Here is a 26,804-nt window from a genome sequence, read left to right as displayed (position 1 = left end):
CAAAACTCTACTTTCAGAATAGCAGATATTCTGTGAGCCAATTACCAACACTTCCTCCCATTCATTTCCCAAATGAATTTTGTGCTGAACAATGATTGGTTTGCATTGATATTGGAATCCTTTAAATGCTTGGATTACACTGATCTTCAATCTGTCAAGATGTGTTAAGTTGGTGTTAAATCTGATACTGGATCTACCTCTGAACAATACAGCACTGAAACGATTTAAACACTAGGTTGCTGCTATAGTGTCTGTAGCTGAGGCATGAATCCTCCTCCAAAATCAGGTCTGCAACTGCCAAATTCACCACTCCATTTTGTGTTGCTTGTACCCTATAATGCTGGGGAAATTCCATAAAATTGATGGAATGCTTGGTCATTTATCCAAATACATCCATCCAAAGTATCCTTTCAGATTTGCAAATGAATTCCATTCACCCCACTCTTTGGAATACAAGCCTTCTGGCTCTGTTTTTGAAATGACATTAAAACTTTAATTTTATCCCACATAGATACAGTATATAAAATGTTTGCATAGCAAAGTTAAAGTACCATGCTGCTGTTATCTTTCGAGAGGTATCATTGTGCAATTCCTATGCTTTACATGGATGCAGAGTCATTTTGTATACCAACTCAGCAAGCCTGGAGAAGAATTATTGTCGGAATCCTGACGCAGACAAGCATGGCCCCTGGTGTTACACTAACCATTCTCACACTCCATGGGACTACTGCGCTATTAAGCCTTGTAAGTACCTAAAGTTCCAACCCAGAAAGAGCAAGATCTATGGCCTATAATTCAGTTGCTTAACAGTAACAAAGATTTAAGTCCTAGATGTCAAGATCAATTATCCGGAGTTCAGATCTTTTCATCTGTGTATTTTATGGTTCAAAAAAAAGGATCTATTTCTCATTGTGTTTATGAATAATCATTTTTTAATTCCTCAAATGACCTTGAAGCCTTTGCATTCATTCCTGAAATCCTGCAATGAAAACATTGGAGATAAATCTGAAGCTTTTGTGCATTTGGTTAAATCATGACACAACACACTGATTTATTCAAAATTCTGCTGATTGCCTCCCAGCCAGACTGCCATTAATGTGCAATCTTTGTATGTTTAAAAGCGATGGCAGATCTGTCAAGCTCTATTGTGTATTGGGTGGTTCTTGTAATTGTACGTGTTGGATGTAAATTCACTTAGCACTGGAGCCTCAAGCGAACACACCTTTTTGTGGCAGTCACCTTTCTGAACTGAACTAAATTGCTGCTCTCTTAATGAGATGGCACTGTTTTTAAGGTAATACAGGCATGAATACAATAATTAAACATTAAAGTCCAATGTACACAAGCTACCAACGCATACATGTACGACACCAAAAGCAAGGCTATGGCACAGAAAAAGGGATTTATTATAACTTTTGATGCTTGGAAGTTTTCATTGTTCCGAACATTCATTAAAGCTACCAAGACTCATTCCCACAGCTTTGTTTCTTTCTCTCATTGTGTCTTTGACTCAGCTTCTTGTCCCTTCCCCTTTTTAATGCTTGCCATTTCCCCTCTCACTGTAACCTCAGTGAACGAATCTGCCCCAAACACTGGCGGTCTATATTTCTCTGTGGATGCTGCCTGATTCATTGAGTTCTTCCGGTTTCTCTTTGTTTGCCATAAATTTTTCATGTTCGTAATCCTGCGCTCTCAAGCTTCAGTGGAAAACCAGTTAAGTTCTCATTAATCGTTGAGTGGTTATGGTAGAAATAAATATTATTTATCCATGACTTTTAGCCCCTGTTTATAAACTACTTATTACTCCCCCTCTGAACAGCTTTTGTGCATCCTGCAGAAAGCAGTGGAATACTGCAGTTGCAAGAATTGTTGGCAATAAGAATGATGTTTGTATATTATGGACATTTTTGTCTAGTGGAAGATTACAGACCTTTCACTAAGAACATTAGCTGGCAGATATATGCATTCAATCTTGAAACTTGTAGCTTACTTTAATTGGCATCTTCTTTCATTTTAAGTCATTGGGCGATACAGGGCTTAGTTTGAATACCACATTAATCCTGGCAAGACATTTATTAAAAATGGAACAATCCTGGATAGATGAGTCTTGTCTAATCTCACAGGATTCCAAAAACTGTATTCTTCTTCAAAATGTATAGGAGCAAACACACTTATCATTGTTGATTCAAGGAAGATTAACTTGGTTGTTCTTTCTATTTAGGTGACAAAAGAGTCAACATGCCCTCAACAGGTAAACTTGTCTTGACTTTTGGTATTTTTATAGAACTGTTTTTGTTTCTTAGCCCTGACCGGTCCAGACCTCATGTCTACACAAGCTGATTACTTCCTGTCAATTATGAAATGATAGTTTGAACAGAAACTTGACATTTTTCCTGCTTCAAAACATTTTTTCAATCTTTGAAGGCACTGTTTCCCAAACTCCACAGTCCATCATCCTGTCTTATAAAGCGTAAAGATATTCTTCCTTTTTTTCTTTAACATTTTCTGTTCAATCACATTTTCTTTTCATACCTGATCCAGGAATGTGCGTAGAGCTTCTTAATACAAATGCAGTAAAATAATATGCAGAGCGATTCATTTGAACCACTCTTGTAATGCAATGGCTGATGAAGAGGGACACTTCAACATTTTGTTTCAAGCATCTTTTGTTTTAAGGAGCCCTCTGGATGTGTCTTTGGAATCCAGTCTTATTGCAGTTCTTGCAAAAAATAAATAAATAGATGAATAGATTAATGGATGGATAAATATGGCTTTCTCATTCACCTCCCCTCCCCAAAATCAGTTCTTGCATACTGCCCAAACCATGAGTGACTTTTGTTGTTGTCGCTATATTAATTTGTTCTCACCACCACCCCGTTACACATTTTGAATTTAACATCCACTTGCTCTCTCCTAACAATTGAAAGCAGCTACATGATTTACTATTGCCGTCTCATCCTGCCTGCCTATCAAGGGGTCTGGAATGAGCTACTGAAGTATTGGTTTTGGCAGGTTCTGGTGATGGGAGGGAGGCTGATGCACTGCAGGTGGAATACAGATAAAAGTTTTGGTTGCAGCATTATTCGGCTTGAGTATCTTCATTTTAAAATGTGTTTTTAAAATGGATGTCAAGTTGATCTAAAACTCTTTCTTCCCAGTTCAACACCCACCCAGAACTCAGTGTTTACAAATGAAGCAACAGATGAGGATAGTAAATGGATTCCGAGCAAAAGCCAAAACATCCAGCTGGATGGTCAGCCTGCGACACAGGTAAACCCATCTGAATTTGAAACAAGGCTTCCTGATAGCATCAACAAATTTCTCTCTCATTGTGAAAGAATTCACTGGAAATACAAGATTAATATCCTGCTGCCTTGGAGTTTGTCAATCTTTGTCTCATTGGTTTAAACGAGGTGTTTAGGTAATATATACAGTAACTGGTAGTGCAGAGGAGACATTGACAAAAGTAAGGATCAGCCTGCAAACTACTTCCGTGGAAACTTGCGAACAGTGAGCCCCAGCCTCTAAGTGATGAGATGTGTCATGCTGTGTAAATAAAGAACACACACCATGAGAACAACTGCAATATTACAACAGGGAGCTACTTGACATTAAAGGTCTGGAAACTGCTCACTTTATTTTTATGAATTTAAATTTAGACATACAACACAGTACAGGCCCTTTCAGCCCACAAGCCCATGCGGACCAAATGCACCCAATTGACCTACAACCCTAGTATGTTTTGTAATGGTGGGCGAAACTGGAGTGCCCAGAGGAAACCCACATAGACATAGGGAGAACATACAAACTCATTACTCAGCATGGAGTTCGAACCCCAGTCGCTGGCACTGTAACAGCGTTGCACTGATAGCTACGCTATCCGTGCCACCCCCTAATAATTGTTTTCTCAGCATGGACATGGACACACATTGAGATGGGGCCTTGAGCCCTCTGTGTGAATCAGCATATCAGCAAATAATGGGGTCATGGGCACTAGTGAGGTTCAGAGTACTCGAGGCATTAAAAAAATAGTTGAATGGTTTGTTAACCCACCGTTGTTTTTTTTAAGGAAAATACATTGATGAAGCCCTGTTGATTTGATTTATATCCCAATACACTTTCTGAATTATGTATAGCTGCTCTGAAGGGGTGATGACTCATTAGATACCAAAATGCATTTAAACCCCACATGTTGCCCAGTAGAAAAGGTTGCGCTGGTTTGACTTGGCAATCTGGTACAGCGTGAGTCTTCTTTGGTCCTCCTGGGTAACCTCTGAATTTACTGCGAGGTTGTATTTTCATGTATCTTCCTCCCTAGCCTACCCCCAGAACCCTTCTAACTATAGGGGTTGGTTAACACAAAATTTGATGCTTTTTCATGACGTGGCATTGATCTTCTACCCCAATGTATGTGATTTTACACTCCAGTACTGCTAGCTTTACACCAACAGTGTGAGCTCAGATGGCTGCATTAAGGTTGCCACACCAAAGATGAAGAAAATGCATTGTGTTTTTTAAAAAAACCAACCAACTTGTAGATGGCTTGAGTTTCTTTCTCTAACTGTCTCATTTAAATTCATCCCTCTCTCTTTCAGGGATGTACATTTCTGTGGAGGGTCACTGGTCGAACAGAACTGGGTTCTCACAGCCAAGCATTGCTTCTCCACGTGGTATGAAAACTTCATCCCTTCAGCCATTTTTTTCAAAAGATGAAATATTTTTGATATGGTTGCACGTGGCAGTATGTTCAGTGTTGCAAGCAGAGTCGAATCCTTGCTGGTGTAAAGGCAACAGTTCATCACCATAGGACTCAGAGATGAGAGGCACCTTCTGCAACTTGAGTAATTCAAAATTAAGACAGTTCATGGTTCATATTGAAGGGTAAATATATCAGGGTTGGCTCCTGCTGATTGGAGTGCTGAAGGTTCAAAGGAAATAGTGTGGGAAGAGCTTAGGTCTGTGGAGTGGAAAAATCAAGGTGGTCCTTTGTCACATCAGCAGTTTGCAGCAAATGGGTCTGAAGGACAAGAAGGCAATTCCGGGATGATTGGGGTGGGGGGGGGGGGGATTTCCAGGTGAATTAAGAAATCTGGGATAGAAGAAATAGTTCACAGTTTGAACTGGAGACTCCTGGCAAAGGAAATCAGCACAGTTTTGGAGATGGCAGAAGACATATCTAATGCCATGTTGAGCTGAGGGTTCATTGAGGCAGGAATAGAAGGGTACACAACTGATACCTCTGTTCAGGACTGATCATTCATGGTTAGAGACAGGAAGCTGCAAAGAGACAGTGAATAGTGGATTTGGAGTAAGGGGTTTGGTCAGAGAAAAATGAAGAAGATAAGTCCAGCGGGTATTTGAGAGTTAAAGTTTTCAATTCTTTCACACTAAAGGAAGGAAAGTGTCAATTATTTTTCAAGATTTTCAAGATTATTTTGTCATGTAATAAAACTGAAAAAATGATATTACTTGAAATTTCCTTTAGTCTACCATAAGCAGAAATTGCCCAGTGCTGCTTAGTCAGAGAAAGGGGAGCAAAAGAGAGTCCCCCAGAATCACTGAGTGTCTATTGATTCGCCTCCAATGCTCCCAAAGCATCTGCAGCCACACAGCCTTCAGTCCAAACCTGAGCTCCAGATCAAAATCTCTCGACACCCTCTCACGTCCCTGTTCCGATGCCTGGTACCTCTCGTGCCAGTCTCCATCAGTCAGCAGCCTGGTGTAAACCTCTTGACCACAGTCGACTGTAGCCTGTGTGGATTCCTTGCCTTGAGTTGCCAATAGCCCTGCTGCCTGTGCGCTCTTCATCCAGAGTCCCTTGCTAATCCACCACCATGGTCAGTGTCCCATGGGTCATCTCCTCTGCTTATCCTTCTCTAGTGGGGGGTGGTCTCTCCTTTTTCAGGTGCCCTGCACTAGTCCTTTGCTACCCTGGAGTCTGTAGTAGAGTTCCTGCTGCTGATCATAGACACCACCATCCTGGGCCCAGACCCTGTGGTGGCAGGATATTTCGGTACAGATTGATGGATGAAGTGAACTGAGGAACACTACTGCTTTGAGATGGAGGGAGTTGGTATTTCAACGAGAGGTCAAGAACATGCATGTACCAATCTCAGGGAATAGAGAGAAGTGTCTCAAGAAATGTTGGATAGTTTCAACATGAACCTATGGAACTGGGTGGAGCCAAAATTTGAAGATTGTGATTGGAAACCGCAGGAATGAATTGGAACCAGAGATGTGGAAGTGAGTTCTGGTCAACACTGAAAAAGGAAACTTCAACGACGCAAGATGAATAAGGCAAAAGTTTCAGACAGAAAGTGAAATAGAGCAATACACAAAACTGCTGAGTTTCTTCAAGGGTGGCATTCCTAGAAGGGAAGAGCCAGGGAAATAAATAATAATGAAAAATAATAATGTTGGAAATTTAAAATAAAAATTATCACAGAAAGCTAGAAACTCAGTAAATCAGGCAACAGCAGTGGAAAGAGAAACTTCAGGTTGAGGTCTTAATTTTCATGGATATTGAAGAGTTGAAGAGCTGAAGTATAGTTTCATGGTGTTTGAACTGAGAAGAGATAGGTTGGAGAAGCAGAAAGTGCAGTTGAAGAGTCTGTTCAAATATGATTTGTCTTTTTGCTCCAAGTCAGCCAGATTTAACAGGATATGAAGCTGTGATGGGAATTCTCAGAGATGACAGAAGTGAAGAAACCCACAAACAAGTGACAGGGATATCTCAGCTCGTGTGTGGCCCAGAAGGATCCAATCTCGTGATGTTGAAGCTATCCAGGTTTGTCATTTAACACTCAGCTTTGAATTTTATCATCAAGGTTGGGCACCTGGGCCAAGATCCGTTTTAAGCATTTTTCTATTATTATTTGTAGTCCATGTTTCCCTGGACCTCATTAGGGTTTATCTCTGAACACAGGAGACAATATGCACATGCATGTAAGTGATTGATGGACTGAGAAAGGATGAAGAATAATGGGCAGGTGGGATATCAGGAGGGGTGTGTTGAGAGACAGAAAAATAGAAGCAGAAAAATTGGTGGAAAAAAGGCAGATGGAGAGAGGAGGGGTAGGTGAAAGTGGGGGCATTCACTGGAGGGGGAAAATGGGAATATGTAAGGGAGGGATGTTGGCCTGATGGGAATCATGGGGCAGGTGGAAAGTAGTTATACGAGAGGACCCGGTGTCTTTTCCTTTCTCCAGCTGTATGTCACCTACACAACACCCACTCATTCCCCCACTGTTCCCATCTAGCCACCCTTAATGCAGGTGAATAGATTTGCGCAGATGGATAAATGTCAGCAAGGAAATAGTGGGCTTGTTTCAACTTTATGACCCTGACGAGCTGCTGGTAGTCTGGACCATAAGTCAGGAGTGATCCTTTATGATGCTGACATCAATTTTGTCCAACTGTTGATCAGAACCAAGGCCAACCCTGCTTGGGGCATTGGTTGAGATGAACCTCAGCACAGGTGGCCAGGAGTGGCAGTATCTGCAGGTTACACTTGGTTCCAGTAAGATCCACATGTAATCTATATTCCAATAATGTTCACATTATAAAATAAGTCACGCCCAAATTTGCCCAAAATATTTAAAGTCAACTAGCAGCTATCTCAAAACTTGAGTGTGTGCTTTGAGCCCAAAGGACTCTGTGTTTGATCTCCCTTTTGCTGTTGGCTCTGCAAAGGTGTTTCTGCTGTTTCCTTCCACCCTTTTTGCCTTTATTCTGCTTTTGCTGGTCTATTATTGGTTCCCTCACTGGATATCCTGTGCTCTATGTCAGAGGTAGGACTAATGCAGACACTGTCCAACTCTCTGACAATAAGGCTCTATTATGAAAGTTGATCAGACCTTCCACTGATTGGATCAGACACATGTACACTCAGTACTTCAAACTCTGTCTGTCTGTCTCTCTCTCTCACACTCTCTCTCTCTCTCTCTCCTCTCCTCTCCTCTTCTCTCTCTCTCTCTCTCTCTCTCTCTCTCTCACACACACTTTAAATAATAGCTTCAAATTTTGGATGCATTGACTTTCTGTGCTCTCTGAGTGTTGTTAATTTGGATGATGGAAAGGAGTAAAATTTAAGCATGATGGAACTTCTGCCATTATCTATTTGTTTTCTCTCCACATTCTCTTTCCAGGCCAGTAAAATCAACTGATCATGTCCACCGAATCAGCCTACCTTTATCTGGATGTGTAATACAAGAAGGTGTCTACTGTAATATTTCTGGATGGGGAGAAACCAAAGGTGAATAATCAGGTTCTTAAACAGTTTAAAAGGTGGAGAGTTCTTCCTAAATTGTTCTCCAGTTCTGGCAGTGGCTTGCATTTGGATCATGTAAATTCATCAATGTCCCATAAATGGGGCCCCTGCTTTTTGTCCATAATGAATTCTGAAGATTAATTTAACATTGTCAGATGGGAATTAATTATCTTGCCTTTGTCTGAAGGTTTAATGTTGCTGTATTCTCTCTCTCTGTCCTTTTCTTTTAGACTGAATGATTATGTTTTCCTGAGGATGTGTCAATAATACATTTTTAATTCGATCACTGAAGCCATTACTTGTTTAATCTGAATTTGCAGATTTTAATCTGTCTCTCGGCATTCCAAATGTATAATTCAGCATGGAAGAAGGTTGTTTAAGCAGGCAAAGTGAACAGAAAAGTATTTTTTCCATGTTGGGTCTGAGATGTCAAGGTTTGTAGCATACATAAAAGCTCTCACAACTGGAAGGGTAACAAATGTTTTTATTGGCTTATAACTGAGGGTAGGGTCTCACAGTGGTCTTTAGAAGGTGTGATAGTACAGATTCTATCACCAATGTGTATATGTACAGATGGTAGTGTAGGATGACTGTGATTGGCTGAGAATGTAGCCACACTTACTGGCAGGTCTTAAAGGATTGCTCCTAGGCAGACCAGGTCATTCTGGACTGGTCGACCTACTTGTGATATGCTCCAGTCTTTTGGTTAATAAAAACCTCGGTTTGGATCAACAAGTCTTTGGTTCTTTTGACGTGCATTACAGAAGGGTTCTGGGTTCAGGCGGGAAACCGGGGTTGTATGTGAGCAGATGGGGATGGAGCTGGGAGCCAGAGCCAGCCATTAGCATAAACACTACCAGTGAATCCCAGTTATTCCCTTCTTTTGATCAGAGAGCTGCCATCTGCCCTATCTCCCTACCACTTTTTTCTCTTCTATCCTCTCACCTGTGACCTCTTACCTGTTAGCCTGTGATCCTGCCCCTTCTTCACTCTTCACTGCTCCCCCCACCTTTATATTCAGGGGTCTTCCTGTTTTTGCTTATACCTGACGAAAGGCCCAGATTTAGCCTTTTCTTCCAAGTTTTGCTGCTTGACATGCTGAGTTCTCCAGCACTTTGGCTGCATTGGACTCAAAACCCAGAGACTGCAGACTTCCTGGCTTAACTGAAAAATGGTGAGGTGCATTCACCAATTCTGTGCCCGAGCAATGCGTGAATGTGCTCATTACTAGTTGCAGACTTGTGTTGGGGCTGCTAATTGTAGCAGTGTGGTCTGGTTGGAATTGGTTGAATGATTGCAGAAGATTGTGGAATTATAAATTGGAGCTAAACCCACATCCACGAGCATCCTTCTGATCTTTTGCACCAGTTCATTTTGTTCAGCGTTCACAATGGGACATGTCTCTAGTCAAACTGCATTGATTCACCAAAGGATCTTCAAGTTGATCATTTTCTGAAGGACACATTTACCAGTTAATGTGCTTTGAAAGGTTTATTTCCTATCAAAAGGTGTTTTATTTGCAAAGAAGCAAGCTTGTCTACACCAACAAAATGATTAAAATGGTGAAGATTGATTATTAAAATAAATTTTTATTTAAAAAAAAATTGTTGGATTCTTCTCAATGGGAGAACTGTCTACATCCCAAATGCCTATTTTGTTGCTGGAGGCATTTTCAGATGTATTAGTAATGTTGCTTGTGGGGGGTGAGGGAAAAGCAGGATGTAGGTTTTATCATGAGGCTAAAGCCTGTTGGTTTATGGAAATTTTATCTTTTGTAATAATGCCACAACATTTTAGCAGAAATTGTTGGGACATCAGGGAAATGGATCTTAAGCAGTGGTTGCTGTGACTAGTTTGGGAATGATGTGAGTGTTGGTATGATTGGTAGCTGTGATTCAGCTTAACAAATGCCACAAGTTCTGCCTCTTCCTCTTTTGTCCCACCTTTTTCAATGATACCCTAACTGTCTTGTCCCTCGGGTTGAAAGGCCATATTGAGTCACACTGATGCCTTTGGAATCCATCAGCTGTTTTTTAAATCTCCGATCCAGCATCTTTCCCACAGTTCCCCTCTCCTTTCAGTAGGAGAGGTCAAAATGGTGACATATTTGAGGAGATCTGTGGATTTTAATAAATCCTCTACCCATCCCTGTTTCTGCTGCTGAGAATATTTTGGAACCATTTTAATTTCCCTTAAGGGAAGGTTCAACTGATTTTTGTCTGACATCACTTTTTAAAGGAGCACATGTGTAAGTACTGACATTTCGGGCCTGAGCCTTGAAGAAGGGCTTAGGCCCAAAAGTCAGTGATGTTTATTTACCTCCTATGGACACTGCAAGATTGGCTGAATTCATCCAGCATTTACTGTGTTTTTACTATAATTACAGCATGTGGAAACTTCTGTGTTTTTACTCCATGTTTGCAAGTGTTCTATGCCATAAAGATATCACAATGGTTCCATTCCTTTCTGTTCCATTTAATTTCCAGTTCCTTGTCAACAATGTCCTTTGTTTCCAGCATGGAGTAATATATTAACAGTAATGTGGGCAACTGGGACCGATTTCTGTTTGTTACTTTTTCCTATATTTTTTTATTCTATGGCATGTTCTTTCAATCCAATTATTTCATTGTGTATGTATCATTGGAAAAGTTATGTAACTAGCAGATATACAGGAATCTTAAACTGGTTTAAATTGTTTTACCTTCAGGTACTGGCTATGACGGTGAGCTAAAGGTAGCCCAGATCCCTATTGTTGGAACCAAGAAATGTAATGAGTACCATCAGGGAAAAATCCAAATCAATGAAACTGAAATCTGTGCAGGTGATGAAGAGGGAACTGTTGGGACATGTGAGGTAAGGAAATTGGTTATAATATGAAAATGTAAGCTGTAGCGAAACTCTTAAATGCCAATCCATATTATGATGGCAAAGAATGATTACTGGCCCAAGATATCTATGTTACCTGTTGATTGGCCTTTAATAGCTAAACTAAAGTGATTTTACCCCCCCCCCCCACTGTCATTTGACCTGATGGTCTAAAGTTGAAAAAAAAATTGAGGAAACAAAGTTTGTTAAAATCCCAAGTTTAAATTTGAGGTAACAATGGTAACACCACCTCAAAAGTTTCCTTCGGAAGATTTGGGAGCATTAATTTTGTGTTGTATGCATGTTTCATTAACTTTCAGTGTAATGGCATATACATAAAAGCCCTGATATTTGGCACCTATGGGGATTTGTTTAGACCTGCGACATGGTAATGGGTCCTTTTTAGCCCTTGCTGTCCAATTCACCTACAAAACCTGGTACATTTTGATGGGTGGGAGAAAACCAGAGCCCCTTGGGAAATTCCACAAAGACACAGGAAGAACTGACAAACTCCTACAGATAGCACTGGATTCGAACCCCAGTGCCGATCACTGGTGCTGTAACAGCGTTGTGCTCACTGCACTAACCATGTTGCCAGTAGATCCCAGTAAATGTATTTTTTATTTTCTGGCTGCTTAAGATTGAGTTTTGCGTGATTGGCGAACTAATGGGAAGACGCAAATTTTAAACTTCCAGATTTTGAACTTATTACATCAATTTTTATTTTGCTGAGGCTGTCTGTTGCTTGAATTCCAGATAACGGGTTTTACTGTATTATTGCATCTGGGATTCTTTAACTTAATGTCTTGAACATAACTTTTTAATAAGTGTTTCTGCAAATCTCCATCCTTTGACTCTAAATATTCTCAATCAACTTTTAATGCATGGGTACTTTATGTACATTGATTTCTGTCTTAAAATGGCTTTATATTAGTTTTACCCTATGTACATGAATCCTTAGCCACTATCAGATAAAATTGCTACATTTCATAAATATGACTTTGTCTACTAATACAAGATCTCAAAACAGAGAGGATATGCAATAAACTGAAGAAGACATTATGATCATCTATGCCTCTGGTTTCTCTTTTGTAGAGAGATTATGGTGGTCCTCTCGTCTGTGAAGAAGGTGACCAGAAGTTACTACAAGGCGTAATAATTCCTGGCAGAGGTTGTGCAAAACCAAAGCGTCCTGGAATTTTTGTGAGGGTGTCATACTACGTTTCATGGATACATAAAGTGATTAAGATGTACAGAATAAATAATTATGTAAGAGGATGAATATACTGTATGTAACAATTATTAATGTAATTTATCAATTGAAGAGCTGTATTGCAGCAGATACTCACTAAGTCTTTAATCACTCTGCTTGATAAATAGTTTCTCTGATCTGTTGCTCACTCTTTCTGGTGGACTATTTCCAAGTGTGTTTACTCATGGAATGGCTGGTCCAACCAGAACTGTGAGAGAGCTATTGAAATGCTTTGTGTAACAATGAGTTTACAGTTGAAGGGTTGTTTCTGCACTCTGCACACTGGGTAAGATGCCTACCACCGCCTGAGACAAGCATTTGGGTGAATACCATTCCAAGTTAATTCCTCTTACTATGGCCAAGTGTTAATACGAGTCTTTTGAATCTTTTCACCAAAGAATTGAATATCATCATTAACACTTAATTTGGCTTGAAATAATCTTGATGGAAATCATTCAGTTTCCAATTATCATTTCTCCATAGTTAGAGGAAATTTGCAAGAAAATGTTTTTCTAAATGAAGTTTTCAAAATTCCTTGTGTCTGGTGAATAGGACATCAACCAAGATTTTGAAGTGATCATTCAAAGTCGATTGCTATATGTTTGCTCAAAGTCTCTTGCAAAAGTTGGTATTTGCCTCCAAAAAAAGATTTTAAAGTTGGTTCACCTAAATTTCAAAGCCAGAAATTTGTGTGCAATCCATTTTGTTTAAAAAGATGAATTGGGTACCAGGATCTCAACAATGTATTCCTCAAGTCAGTGAAATTGTGCCTGACTGGAAAAAGTGAAAAATCCTGCTCGCTGGAACACTCTTGTAAATGGGCTGCAAACAGAGAATGACTTGCACTGCTCCACTCAAAGGGTGGGTTGTCGATGACCTGAATTCCTTACTCATCTGCTGGTCAGATCTGGATATTATCTTTGGCTCACGTAGTTTTAGAGAAGGCAAACAAAAAAAAACCTGAAAAGCAAATCCAATCTTCAGCGTTCTCATGTTTATGGAAACTTTGGAGTTTCTGCTACTTCTCGAACAATGCTACAGTAAAATATCCTCTGAGTCGACACGTGAGCCATTTCTTTGACTGCTAGCCAATACTTTTCTGCCCTATGACCTCCTGACCTGCAACACAACTCTGATGTAAATCAGAAAAATTCTGAACACTGTTTATTCTCTGCCATTGTGATTAACACTTCAAAATTGTTTAACTGATCTGAAAGAATGGGTTTTGGAGCCTTAAGTAATCAGTTAAGTGCACTGAGAGAGCCTTAAGATGAGGATGGAAAAGTACATGCTCCATTTGTTCTTTTTTTATTGCAGTTATTTTTGTTTCTACTTTTACTTGGTGAGCTGGTTTGAGAATAGAATTGCTGTTTAGCTTCCTATCTTTAGTCCATGAATTTTTAAATATATCAGAACAACAAATATTAAACATTTCTTGCAGTACAAAAAGGACTAAATTTAATGACTTTCACCAGACTGTAATAGAAAATCAGACTGTGACAAGATGTAGGATTGTTAATAAGGGCAAAATACTACAAATGCTGGACATCTGAATGAAGAGAACAGCTGGAAAATCTCAGCATTCTTGGCAACAGCTGTGGAAGGAGAAGCAGAGCTAATGTTTCAGATCAGTGATTTTTCATTGGAATGAACTTGTCTTTCTTGCCACAGAACATGCTTTATCTGTTGCTTATTCCCAGCAGTTCAATTTTTTTAAATTATGGAGTTCTTGGAGTTGGTCTATAATTTTCCTTATTGCCTCTGGATTGCTAAGGTGAAGTGCAATGTTTTGTGAGTAGCTGTGTAAACTGTGTAAATATCAGCAATAATATGAACATTTTTGGATTTGAGAGTGCCTTTTTGTTAAAGAAGCCATGGGTGTGGAATCGAACCAAGCAATTGAAAGAGTCCTAAATTAAATGCTTGATCCTCAACTAAACCTTTATGAGCTAACCTGAGCCAGGCAGCAAGCAAAGTATTAAAATAGGTCCATGTTTGGATTGGCTGGGAAGAGTTTGCTCAATGGAAGCCATTGTTGTCTTGCTAACGTAGTGCATGAGAAGTTGGGTCTCACACGCAACATCTGAAAGACAAAGGTCCTCTACCAATCTGCCCTTGTTGTACGATGCAGAGAGACCCTGGTAAAACATCTCTGGAGGTACCTCTTGGTGAAGGCAGACATTAATGATACTGCCATATGCAGTGCATCAGCACCAACTTCAGTTGATTGAATAAAAGGTCTTGTGAAAAGCAAAACTTCATGCCTGGCACAAAATTATTTATTCATTGGGCAGCAGTAATCCCTGGCTCCTTTGTTTCTGAGATCTTGATGAGCAAACCAACATGACTGTCAACACCTCCAACAATGAGACCTTGGACTGCCACATTAGACAAACCACATTGCTAACATTCATGCTGGCAGAAAACCCAAAACAGATGCTTGGTGGTGGTAAGGGATTCCCAGGCAAACAACAAAAAGGGTTCAGGGATATGCTCAAAGCCTCTGGGAAGAAATTCAACAGCTCTATTGACTCCTGGGAATACCTGGTACCACAAGTGGAGAGAAAACCTTGAGCTTCTGCATTGGGAGGATACAGAAGATGTTGTGCATCAGAGGGGGCGGGGGGTGGGGGGAAATCGTACCATCTTGAAAGCTGCATACCACCACCACCCAGCCTATCAGGTACACCTAACCCTTTTGTGGAATGGTATGTCGTTCTCACATTAGCCTCATCAGCCACATAGGAAGGGAGTAAGCCATTCTTGATTTGGAGCTATTGCTTAAGGAGGAGCAAAGTTCTAAATGACTCTTTTCCCCTTCACCTTGATGTTGATGGTGAAACTTGTCATCAACCCTCTACACTGATGACATGTTTATCTCGGTATTGCTTGCTATTTTACTTCATCATTTGAAGAACATATTTTAACTGTGCAGATGCATTTTTACAAAGAACTGGTTTCTTTCACCAAAGGATGTATAAAATTAATTAAGAAACACTTTTAAGATATTTAACTTGCCTTTCTCCCTGTCCTGTCACCCCAGCTCCCAGGGATCAGAGATCAAGCAGGCAGGAGATTGGGAATATTTAGGATGTTGGGTTTGGTGTTCTTTTCTCTGATGTTGAAGTTTTGGAATCTTTGCCTGCAATTTAAAAACACAAATGTGCTGCTGATGTTCATACCATTAATGCAGTTGTGTCAATGTAGAATCTCCGTGGTTGGTGGGGGGGGGGGGTGCATTTCTTTCCCTTTCATTTTGAAGTTCGAAAGGCTTTAACATTGGATCTGCATTGCACGTTTGATGCTGATGTGGAATAGAAAGTGTATATTTACCTCAAAGATGTTAATTTTGTTAAGTAGTGTAAAGATTATAATGATGCTGGATGAATGGGGTTGCTGTATAAAGCCTCGCTGGGCTCTGTAAAAAGAAGTCTTTCTTTAAAAACCTGTGTTCTGCTCTGTTGACATAAAGATACTTTCTGTAGATAAAAGTTGCTTGCAATATACTTGACACAATATTTACAGGCAGTTCAAATGCACATTAATCCTGTTTACTGAGACAATTTTGTTACTAATGAAGACCATCTGCATTGCTCAATTGTGTACAGCTATCAACTTGTTAAATAATCTTCGTATGGCCAATTCTGGAAATATTTAAATACAAATTAGTATCTTCTGTTGAGCAGGAGAAACTAAACCATTCGTTCAAAGGAAGCATTTGTACAGTCTCCAATGTGAGTGATAAATCATCAATGGATTGGCCAGATGGTCCCTTACATTGTCTTCTATAATGATCTGAAAGCTGATGGTTTAAAATATTTTTGTATCCTATTTTATATAAAAAAAAATATAAACCACCTATAATAAAAGTATCATTAATGACATTTTCAAGCTGTTGATGGTTCTTGGTTTGAAATGCTGTGCAACCAGCAAAATTCTGCATAGGAGGTGGCTCGGTAATGAGTGTCAATCCCAAGTTTACCAGTTATAGTTCCAATCATACAATGTTTGTTGAGGTCTATGACTTAGTTCATATTTAAGGAATTTGCCATGGAAATAAGAAGCTACAGGTGAAAATATTTTGGGGAGGGGAAGTTTAATGCCCCTCGGGATGTTTAGGTTGTGAAACCAATCCCTTGAGCAGGCATCCACTATGGTTTCATGCAAGTTGCTTCTCAATGGGGCAGCCAGTTTAATCAGGCTGCCTTCGAGACTTTTTAGCAGAAGGAATCTTGATGGCTGAAGGTTGGAAAAAAAAAACACGGCAACTGTAGGGAGGAGAAACATCTGGATCCAGCAGCAATCATAGGTCAGGAGAGGGGAATTTTTCCAAGCCTCCACTTTTTCACCTGATATTATCAACATCTGCTCCTCAATCTCAGTTTGTGGAAGAATGTTCAAATTGGACTTGTCATAATTATAGAACAATCTGAAAGTTTGTTTGCAAATAATAATATCCCATTCAACCCATATTTGGATTGGGATAATGAATTAGTTGGCCAGAGTAACCTGCAGTATTCAGAGGCAAGTCTCCTCGCATCCACAAACCAAGAACCTGGAGCTGGACCCAGTGGAATGCAATATGCCTCTACTTCCCATCAATTTACCTGCTATTCCCAGTCAAACCAAGAACCTGGAGCTGGACCCAGTGGAATGCAATATGCCTCTACTTCCCATCAATTTACCTGCTATTCCCAGTCAAACCAAGAACCTGGAGCTGGACCCAGTGGAATGCAATATGCCTCTACTTCCCATCAATTTACCTGCTATTCCCAGTCTCCCTAGCTCCTCCATCCCTGTTGTATTCTGTTGACCTCTGAACTGCATTTCCAGTTGGAATAAGTTCCCTTTTGAGCCTTACACATGACTAGCATACACTTCTGATTTACATACACATTGCTTCCACAGGGCATTGTGAGAGAATGGAAAAGGTAAATAACTACATGTGTTAGAAGAGTAAAATGAGAACAGAAAATGCTGGAAGCACTCAGCAGGCCAGGCAGCATCTGTGAAGAGAGAAATAAGAACTAAGAGGGGCTTTGATTTAAAATATTAACAGTCTCTCTTCCTATATTTGCTGTCTGATTTGTTGAATATTTTGTGTTTTAGCACTGGAAATTGGTTGGACGGCATCTACATTAAATATAGGGATCTCCTGTGGCTCACCATTTCAATTCTGTGACCTACTCCAGCACAGACCTCTCTGTCCATGGCCTTGTGCACTGCCAAACCAAGGCCACCTGTAAATTGGAGGAGCAACACTAATTTTCCATATGGTCATTCTCCAACCAAACGGCAGTAACATCAACTTCTCTGGTTTCTGCTAGCCTACTCCCCTTTCTCCTTCCCTTCCCCATCCCTCTAGGCCCTTTTCAGGTGGACCCTCCACCTTGAGGACAGCATCAGGAGCGGATCTTAACGTGGACTCCCCTTTCAGATGGCAGCCCTAAAAGGCTGCTTGCAGCATTGCCTGGTCCACCTGAAAGGGTCTATTCATATCCTCGTAGTTTTGATGGAGGTGGGGTGCCTGGTGCTGCAGTGCCACCCATTATAAATAAGCAGCATAACAATGGGAGCCTTCCCTTCCCAGGTAGGGAACTTGGGAGTTGGGTCGCTGGCTGATGGAGTCATCAGCTTACAGCAGCTGCACATTCAGATGCATCAGTAGAGCACCACACTCCACCAATTCTCCCTCCTGGAGAAGGGTTGGCATCAGCGCCTTGGAGGTGCTTCTGCCGCATTCAGGTGAGTATGTCTTTAGCTGCAAGGGGGGAGATTATGCGGCTTTACACTGGGGTGTTCAGGCCTTGAGAGTGACATTCTTTTAAAGCTGCTTTGTTTTTTCTTCTTTAGGTGGATGTGGATGAATGAGTGAGTTCCTTTCATGGCATCATTCCCAAACATCTCAGTGTCTAGTGGCCCTGTCAAACATGTTTGATTGAGGTATTGGGTATGTCAAATCAGATGCTTTGTCATTATTGCCCAACTTGCTTGCACAGAACGTTTATAGCTGACATGACCCCCTTGCAGGCAACCCTGAGGAATACTATATGTGCATGATACACGGCACCCATATTTTTCCCAAGGTAGGCCCTCTCTGCTGCATCTGAACGTGCAGTTGCTGTAAGCTGATTGACTCTATCAGCCAGCGACCCAACTCCCCACTTCAAGGAGTCTCTGCCTCAGCTGGCTGCCTTCTGGCCAAATTCTTACACGTTCTATGTCCACAGCAGCAGGAATGGGTCCCTCAGTGCTGATAAGTACATGAAGGGAACTCAGGAAGTTCACGATGATTGTGGCAGGTGAAATAGATGGAGAGAAGAGGTTCTTGTCAATGAAATCGAAAAGATCCAACCATTCTGGCTGATGGCCAGTACAAAGTTAGGATTACACCCCCATGAATTCCACATTGTACTCTGACTCCGTGAAAATTCCTGTATCTTTTCCAAACCCCATTCTTTCCAGAAAACACAACAAAAATCCTCAATGAGCTAGCAATTTGTGTTGTTACAAGTGCTAAATATACTTTGTGGTGACATGGACGCTTTGAACTGCGACTCTAAAATTGTGTTTTCGTGACTTCAAAGAAGCTGTTTTTCAGTAATAATACTCTGCTAGGTAGTTAACATGGACTGCAAAGGATAAATTTCTACCATGTGACACCAATTCCACCCCCACCTTCATATGGTCCATGATAATGAAACTGGTCATAGTGGTCAACCCTACATTCCGAGATCAGCTAATATAGAACTTCTTTTGGTTTTTTACAGGTTATTTGAAGAGCTGATTTAGTCAGTAACTTAAAAATAGAATGGAAACCTGGCTCTATTGATAAATAAGGGTAAGAAAATTGATCTTTGGAATAATGATAAATTGAACAACTCAACCAATATCCATGTTTAAAGCTCAAATTCTCTATTCCACATTTGGAAACCAATTCAGCTTGTGTTTCTTAACATCATTTGTATTCTTAGATTATGTGACAGAAAATTACTTGCTGCCTGTCACAATCAGCAAATTGTTGATGGAGTTTAATTCCTTCTGAAGGACTTACTCACACTTAAGATTCTGCATGAGTTTTTTCTATTTCTTTGCCAGCTTTTTTATTTTTTTTTATTTTTCACACTATGAACCATATTAATCAAAATACACATAACCCTTTCCCTCGTGAATATACAGTGTCATTTTCTCCCCTTTTCCCCCCCTCCCTCTTTCCCACCCCCCTCCAAACCCATTATGGGTTCAACATATACAATACAATAAACCCATTAAACAACGTCATCACACAATGGAAAAAAAACAAGAAAATTGTGTCATCTACACACTGGGTCAGTTCATTTCATCTTCTCATTCTATCATTTTAGGGGGTGGTGGTCACTGGTAGGCCCTCTCTGTTGTGTTCCATGTACGGTTCCCAAATTTGTTCGAATAGTGTGACTTTATTTTTTAAATTGTATGTTATTTTTTCCAATGGAATACCTTTGAATATGTGATTACAGACACAATGATAATTAAAAGATTTAAAACATGTACATCAAGCTGCAAGAGAAAGAAAATGATGAAATAAGGTGTAAACCCAAACAAAAATGAGAACAAGATCTAAACATAAAGATAAAAAATGAAATATGGGAAAAGCTACGCTCCAGAACTATGAGAAATACAATAAACACGAGGTTACACATGATACAATATAATTGGTTACACAGGCCATATATTCCGCCCCAAAAGTTAAATAAATGGGACTCAACAGTATCAGACAGATGTTTTCGCTGTAAGAAGGAAACTGGAACAACAGTACATGCAATTTGGGCATGTGAGAAAGTGGAAAAGTTTTGGGACGATCTAAATCAGGTATTAAATAAAATCACAAAAAGCAACATACCAAAAAATCCAGAAATCTTTCTTCTAAGTAATATAAGTAAAGAATTAGGCCTCAAACTGGACGAAGTGCAAAAAAGATTTATTACGATAGCCTTAGCTGTAGCAAAAAAATGTATAATGTCAACTTGAAAATCAGAAGAGTGCCTGAGAGTACAGCAATGGTACATGGAAATGAGTATTTGCCAGCTTGAAGGAAAGTTTGACTTTAAAATATTAAACATAAAACATTCTTGCCAAGTATCTGTGAATATATTATGGATGAGATAATCTTGTTTGCTTTGTCTTCTGGGACAAATTCATTTAAATAATGAAGGACAGATTTAAATTGCAGTGTTTCAATTAACCAAGTCTCTACAATGGCCACAACATCATGGCTCCATGCACTAATCCTGACTTTAAGTTCATCTGCTTTGCCCTTAATATTCATTTCATGGAAATAAACAGTCTCACTGTGACTCTCCTTGGTATCAGACTTGCTGGCCTAACCCTTTCCTTCCCCTCAACCCCTCCACTTTTCTGAGTTGCTGCTCTAATTTTCCACCAGCAAATCTGTATCCCTCCAGTCCGAGTACATCCTGTCCTGAATGTACAGGTCCAACCTACCCTGAAAGAAAGCCCAATGATCATGTACTTGAAGCCCTCCCTCCTGCACCAGCTCCTTTGCATTGCATTTCAACTATATTATCTTCCTATTGAAGGCTGGAACATTAGAGGCTTTCAAGAGAATCCTAGCAGGCAAGTGGGTGAAAGAAAAATAGAGGGCTATGGTATAAGGTAGGAAGGATTTTTATTTTATAGGAATATATAGGTCAGCACAACATTGAGGGTCAAAGAGCCTGTGTTGTTATGTTCTTAGATGGGTTGCAGATGAAAAAAGTAGGTTGTTGTGGAATGAATATGGAGAGGTTTTCTTTTGCAAAAATTATCTAGGAAGTGACTGGGAGATATCTCCGTACAAAATATCCAAGAGGGCATTGAGAAAGTTCGTAAATATACTCCCAAAGTAAGTCCTATAATTTGTTGAAGAAGAGTTGAGACAGAACATGACCAAAGAGAGTGTGGAAGAGAAATCTTCAGGTAAGCATGGGTTAGATATTGCATCAACAACATCTGTTGAATTTCCAAGAACAATACAAGTCCATCACTAATTTGAAAGGAACAACAAGACTGGAGCAACTCAGCGGCTCAGTGGATAAAAATGGTCAGTCAGTGTTTTGGGTTGGGACTCTTTTCCAAGACTCTTCTTCACTCATATTTCCAGCATCTGCTGTTCTTGTGCTCCTCTACCACTAATTCAAAACCCAGTTAATCAGTTAAATGTATATTTGTAAATGCAAAACTAGCTTCCTTCTCTCTTCTTTCTTAAAGGAGGAAAGCAGTGTTTCATGTGTAAGTTAGTGCGGCAAGAATGGAGCGTGTTTGATCATTTGTGTAAAGTGTGCATCTGTGCAGTTTCTGAAAACCTTGAAAAACCAGACACACTAGAGAATAACAAAACAAGTCATCAAAGCAGAGTAAGATGTTTGCTGCCATTTAACACAATCCTGGCTGATCTTTCTTGGCCTTTCCTGCCTTGATTCCCATTTGGCTGCAGATCTGTATATCTCAGCCATGAGTGTGCTCAGTGATTTAGCTTTCATAAGCTTCAGAGAAAGAGAATTCCAAATGTTCATCATCACTTGAGAGAAGAAATTCATCAATAGGAGACTCCTTATTCTAAAACTGTTCCAGCACAATGCCGTTATAGTGCCAGCAACTGGGTTCTGAATCCGGCACTGTCTGTAAGGAGTTTGTATGTTCTCACCATGTCTGCATCAGTTTCCTCTTGGTGCTCCAGTTCAAAACTTACCAGAGTCATAGGTTAATTGGGTGTAATTGAGCAGCATGGGAATATGGGCTGATAGGGCCTGTTAATGTGCTGTATGTCTAGATGATTTCCTTTCAGCATGTGTCCCTCAAAATATGAACTGTTCTCATATTATCTCTTCTCCTAAATACCCCATGTTTTTCCTGTAATACTTTGCATGTTATTTCACTATTAACTAAGAATCCCGTGTGTACACATCATAATGTCGTGGTTACCTGTTTTTAATCAATTGCCCAAAGGTTCTCTTGTTTTGACAGAAGACTATCTGGTGGGTTCTTTTATTTCTGGAGAAATTGCAAGAATGGATAAACATTTTTGAAAGAATAATATTTAATAAAAGGTCATCATACAATTGTCTCCATTCTTGAATCTTGAGAGATTTAAATGGACTTGGTGCTACCTTGGTTTAATCTTAGATCTTGTGCAGTCAATTCTAAGAATTAAGATACTCATTAAAATAGATGACGAGGCCCAGGGGAATGTGATAATTCAATCAATTTCAATGTTACCTGGTAATTACCAAAATTGAACCACAGCCTAATAACTACTCCGAATGTTGTGTGTTCAAGCACTTCTTTGACCCTAGTGATCTCTGTTACATTAACGAGCAAATAATCACGTGGCTCATGTGAATATGGATGACCTTTATTTGAAAAACACAGCAGCAGAGCAAGCTCGAAGATGAAAAACATTCAGGTCCAGGGAACACATTAGTTTTCAATTATTCGCCCTTCACAGAAGGATAAAATTACTTGTAAGACGTTACAGTTGTACTGTGTGGTATCTATGCAGATACTGAATGGTAATGATTAGGGAATAAGAATGGCATTTTGTAGTTTTAGTTGTGGACATTCTGAATATTTCCTACTAAATTAAAGGAGGTTGAGTGGCAAATTATGAGGATGTCATTCTAATTGATAAAGATTATACTAAATAAAATGAACCTTGATGAGAAATACTAAATGCATGACAGGTTTGAGCAGAAATATGGTATCCAGCTAAAAAACAAGTGACTAATAATATGACTGGAGCCAATCCAAATCTGCAAGTGTTATCAGCAGTATTTCATCAGATGCAAGGATCGACAACGAGATAGACAACAGACTCGCCAAGGCAAATAGCGCCTTTGGAAGACTACACAAAAGAGTCTGGAAAAACAACCAACTGAAAAACCTCACAAAGATAAGCGTATACAGAGCCGTTGTCATACCCACACTCCTGTTCGGCTCCGAATCATGGGTCCTCGGCTCCTAGAACGCTTCCACCAGCGTTGTCTCCGCTCCATCCTCAACATTCATTGGAGCGCTTTCATCCCTAACGTCGAAGTACTCGAGATGGCAGAGGTCGACAGCATCGAGTCCACGCTGCTGAGGATCCAGCTGCGCTGGGTGGGTCACGTCTCCAGAATGGAGGACCATCGCCTTCCCAAGATCGTGTTATATGGCGAGCTCTCCACTGGCCACCGTGACAGAGGTGCACCAAAGAAAAGGTACAAGGACTGCCTAAAGAAATCTCTTGGTGCCTGCCACATTGACCACCGCCAGTGGGCTGATATCGCCTCAAACCGTGCATCTTGGCGCCTCACAGTTCGGCGGGCAGCAACCTCCTTTGAAGAAGACCGCAGAGCCCACCTCACTGACAAAAGGCAAAGGAGGAAAAACCCAACACCCAACCCCAACCCACCAATTTTCCCCTGCAACCGCTGCAACCGTGTCTGCCTGTCCCGCATCGGACTGGTCAGCCACAAACGAGCCTGCAGCTGACGTGGACATTTACCCCCTCCATAAATCTTCGTCCGCAAAGCCAAGCCAAAGAAGAAGAAGATCAGCAGTATACCTCTGGGAATGACTTCTTAAATGTTTTATTTCATGATTAGTTCATGAAATTTGCTATGGTTTCAGAGTGAAAATACACAAAATTGTGTACTGTTTGTTTAACTATGACATTCAGAAATATTCTTGGCTGTGGGCTAAATGGCCTTGATTAAGCAAATGCACTTTGTGCATGAAACTTGAGAGTGAGTGGGAGCAGAATGCACCAAAAACTAGGACTCCTCCAAGATGCAGTCTCCACAAACAATGAGGTTTAAGCAGGGAGCACTTGTACACAAAGATACTTTTCATCATTCAAGAGTGGGTTCGAGATATCTTTGTGCTGATCTGGCAAAGACCAAGGAGTGCTCCACGATGAAAGCCGTGCCTTTGCTGCTTCTCTCATTGCACGGTGGCTCCTGTAACTTACAGGATGGCATCTGTCCAGTCTTAACGTGCACAGTTAGCACAATGCCATTATAGTGCCAGCAACTGGGGTCCGAATCCGGCACTGTCTGTAAGGAGTTTGTATGTTCTCACCATGTCTGCATCAGTTTCCTCTTGGTGCTCCAGTTCAAAACTTACCAGAGTCATAGGTTAATTGGGTGTAAATGAGCAGCAAGGGAATATGGGCTGATAGGGCCTGTTAATGTCTAAATAATTTCCTTCATATTGCTTGCCTCACCCTAGGTTGAGGTCCTTTCAGATAGCTCATGAAATGATTTCATTCCCATTGGGGTTTAATATATGTGCTACTGCTTTCTTTGATGGTGTGAGAAATCTCCAAGGGTGCTCATGAAATTGTAGATTTCACAGAATTATGACTTACTACCAGCGAACAGTCAAACGTCGACCTTGCTGGCATGTGCATTGCGTTGCCACAATAGTTATGCCCCATGTACCCACTGACTTATCAGAGAAACTCAGGATGTTTGCGACCTCCAGACATATCCAGAGACTGATGGCAGCGTTCGCAGGGCTACAAGGAGGTCGTTCATCAGCTACGAAAGGACAACAGAAATAGTTTGATTTCTATGTCTGACCTGCTGATTTTCTTTAACCATATCTGTTCTCACTTCATATATATCTGTAGTATTTTACTTTGGTGTTAAGTTTTGAACATTTAGATTTTATCTTAGGACTGATCTAATATTTGTGAACCAAAATATTCAAGTGAAGAGCATAGAAAATGCCCATAAAATATTATTATTGTTCCTTTAATAATCTTTGCTTTATTATAAATATATAAGTAACATATTATCTAGTCAAGTCACAGTTAACCCTTTAAACCAGTTGAATTTGACGTTGTATTAATTTCTTTCTTGATCACTGAGTTTCAAATTCTTGGGGTACGTTGGAGGAAGTGATTCATGAAATTTGGTGATAGAATCAGAGCTTTGCACACTATAGATAGAGACCCTTTCGAGTTGATCATCGTTCTTAACTATGGGCCTTTCTATGATGCAACGCTGCCTTGAAGGCGGCTCAACGAAAAGAAGTTGAGTTTCTTTTTATGAGGAAGGTTTATAAGGCTGATCCAGCATTGCTTTCTTACTGAGCAGCATCGGGAGCTGTCTTCCAGAGCTGAAGGAGGCGGGGTGAGTGACGCGGGAGCGCAGTCCCTTGCTATGATGTCATTCATATGCGCAGAGAAGGGAAAGCAGCCTATACCCAAAATGGCAGCTGAAGAGCAGGTAAGAGCGCTGGTGGAGATCTGTTCAATCAATCTTGGGAATTAGGCAGATCTCCTGCGCAGCGTAATTACGGCACATGGGATTTTAAAAATCCCACTCCAAGGTCGCAGGCTGACGACATCATCAGCCCGCCCCTTTGCAGCCACTTTCAGATGCATTGCCTACATAGAAGAGGTGGAGAGAGTCACTCCACCTCTGAATCTACCCCCCCAACCCCACCCCCAAAAAGATTAGAGTTCACCTCCTGAATCCATCCTTGGAGCTTTCAGCAAAGTAAAGTTAAGTGATGTAAAGGTGGAGAATATCCGCCTTTACATTTGCTTTTTTCCCCACTATAAAAAGGCTTTAAATATTGTCCTACTTGCCTAACCCATCAATGCATCTCCTAATTTATTTACCTCTATCACTTCTCAACCTCTGTCGTTCTCAGGAAAACAGACCCAGCCTATCTAATCTCTTAAAGTTCTCCAGGTTCCAGTTACCATCTCCAGGAATAAATTTTGCATCCACTGGCTAATCACATAGTTCTTATACCATGCACACAATATTCCAAGTATGGCCTAGCCAACATTTTGTACAACTGTACTGTAATGTCCTATCTCCTACACACCTCACCAACCCCTCGACCAATGTTTCTTCTTTCAGGGGAATGTGTACTTGTAGCCCAAGGTCTGTCTGTTCAACAATATTCTCTAGGCCCTGCATTTGCAGTCTATCCTAGGTTTAAATTCTCAAAGTGCATTACTTTGCACTTGTATGAGCTAAATTCCATTTGCCATTCCTTGGCCTCTTTTCAGATGATCTAGATCAGCCATTCACAATGGATCTTGGGGGCCACAGTAGGTTTAAGGGAGGGAGGGCATGGGCTGAAATCATACAATATTTTTATGCTTTTTGTGTAGACCTTAGCAGAGAATTACAGAAGAAACCAATTAAACAACTGCTTCACAGAAAAGTGGGCCATAAACTTTGAGCAGAGTTCTAAGGGGTAATAGCTAAAATGGCTGCAATGGCAGCGCTGCAGATTTGCGGAGAGAAACACCGCAGTCCTCCACAGGTCCTACCGTTCTTCGACAGGGTTCTTCCACACAGTCCACCAACCGATGGCTCCATATAGGCTGTAAACCTGTTAAAGGAGCTGATGGTGGTTTATTTTAAAATCTTG

General features: G+C 40.5%; 1 protein-coding gene and 2 long non-coding RNA genes across 7 annotated transcripts in view; 1 reads left to right on the top strand and 2 right to left on the bottom strand.

Moving 5' to 3' along the window:
- Positions 1 to 16,270, top strand: part of LOC138748803 (hepatocyte growth factor-like) — a 39,198-nt gene extending 22,928 nt beyond the window's left edge. For 2 of the 3 annotated variants that reach the window (XM_069909574.1, XM_069909575.1), the window contains exons 11-18: positions 614 to 744; positions 2,222 to 2,251; positions 3,159 to 3,270; positions 4,596 to 4,670; positions 6,644 to 6,787; positions 8,148 to 8,254; positions 10,977 to 11,122; positions 12,230 to 16,270. In XM_069909574.1, the coding sequence (XP_069765675.1) occupies positions 614 to 744; positions 2,222 to 2,251; positions 3,159 to 3,270; positions 4,596 to 4,670; positions 6,644 to 6,787; positions 8,148 to 8,254; positions 10,977 to 11,122; positions 12,230 to 12,415 (931 nt within the window). In that variant the 3' untranslated portion in view covers positions 12,416 to 16,270. The remainder of the gene's footprint in view (positions 1 to 613; positions 745 to 2,221; positions 2,252 to 3,158; positions 3,271 to 4,595; positions 4,671 to 6,643; positions 6,788 to 8,147; positions 8,255 to 10,976; positions 11,123 to 12,229) is intronic. The other variant, XM_069909576.1, reaches the window with a different exon arrangement.
- Positions 1 to 26,804, bottom strand: part of LOC138748804 (uncharacterized) — a 143,383-nt gene that overhangs the window by 61,781 nt on the left and 54,798 nt on the right. The window lies entirely within an intron of this gene.
- The window catches only part of LOC138748805 (uncharacterized), a 52,860-nt gene continuing 41,440 nt past the window's right edge, over positions 15,385 to 26,804 (bottom strand). The window contains exon 3 of the long non-coding RNA XR_011348256.1: positions 15,385 to 15,528. This is a non-coding gene — a long non-coding RNA (uncharacterized lncRNA). The remainder of the gene's footprint in view (positions 15,529 to 26,804) is intronic.

The sequence above is a fragment of the Narcine bancroftii genome, chromosome 13 (assembly GCF_036971445.1).
Source record: "Narcine bancroftii isolate sNarBan1 chromosome 13, sNarBan1.hap1, whole genome shotgun sequence".
NCBI lineage: Eukaryota > Metazoa > Chordata > Chondrichthyes > Torpediniformes > Narcinidae > Narcine > Narcine bancroftii.
Note: the sequence above shows the minus strand (reverse complement) of the source record. Positions and strands in the feature narration are given on the sequence as shown.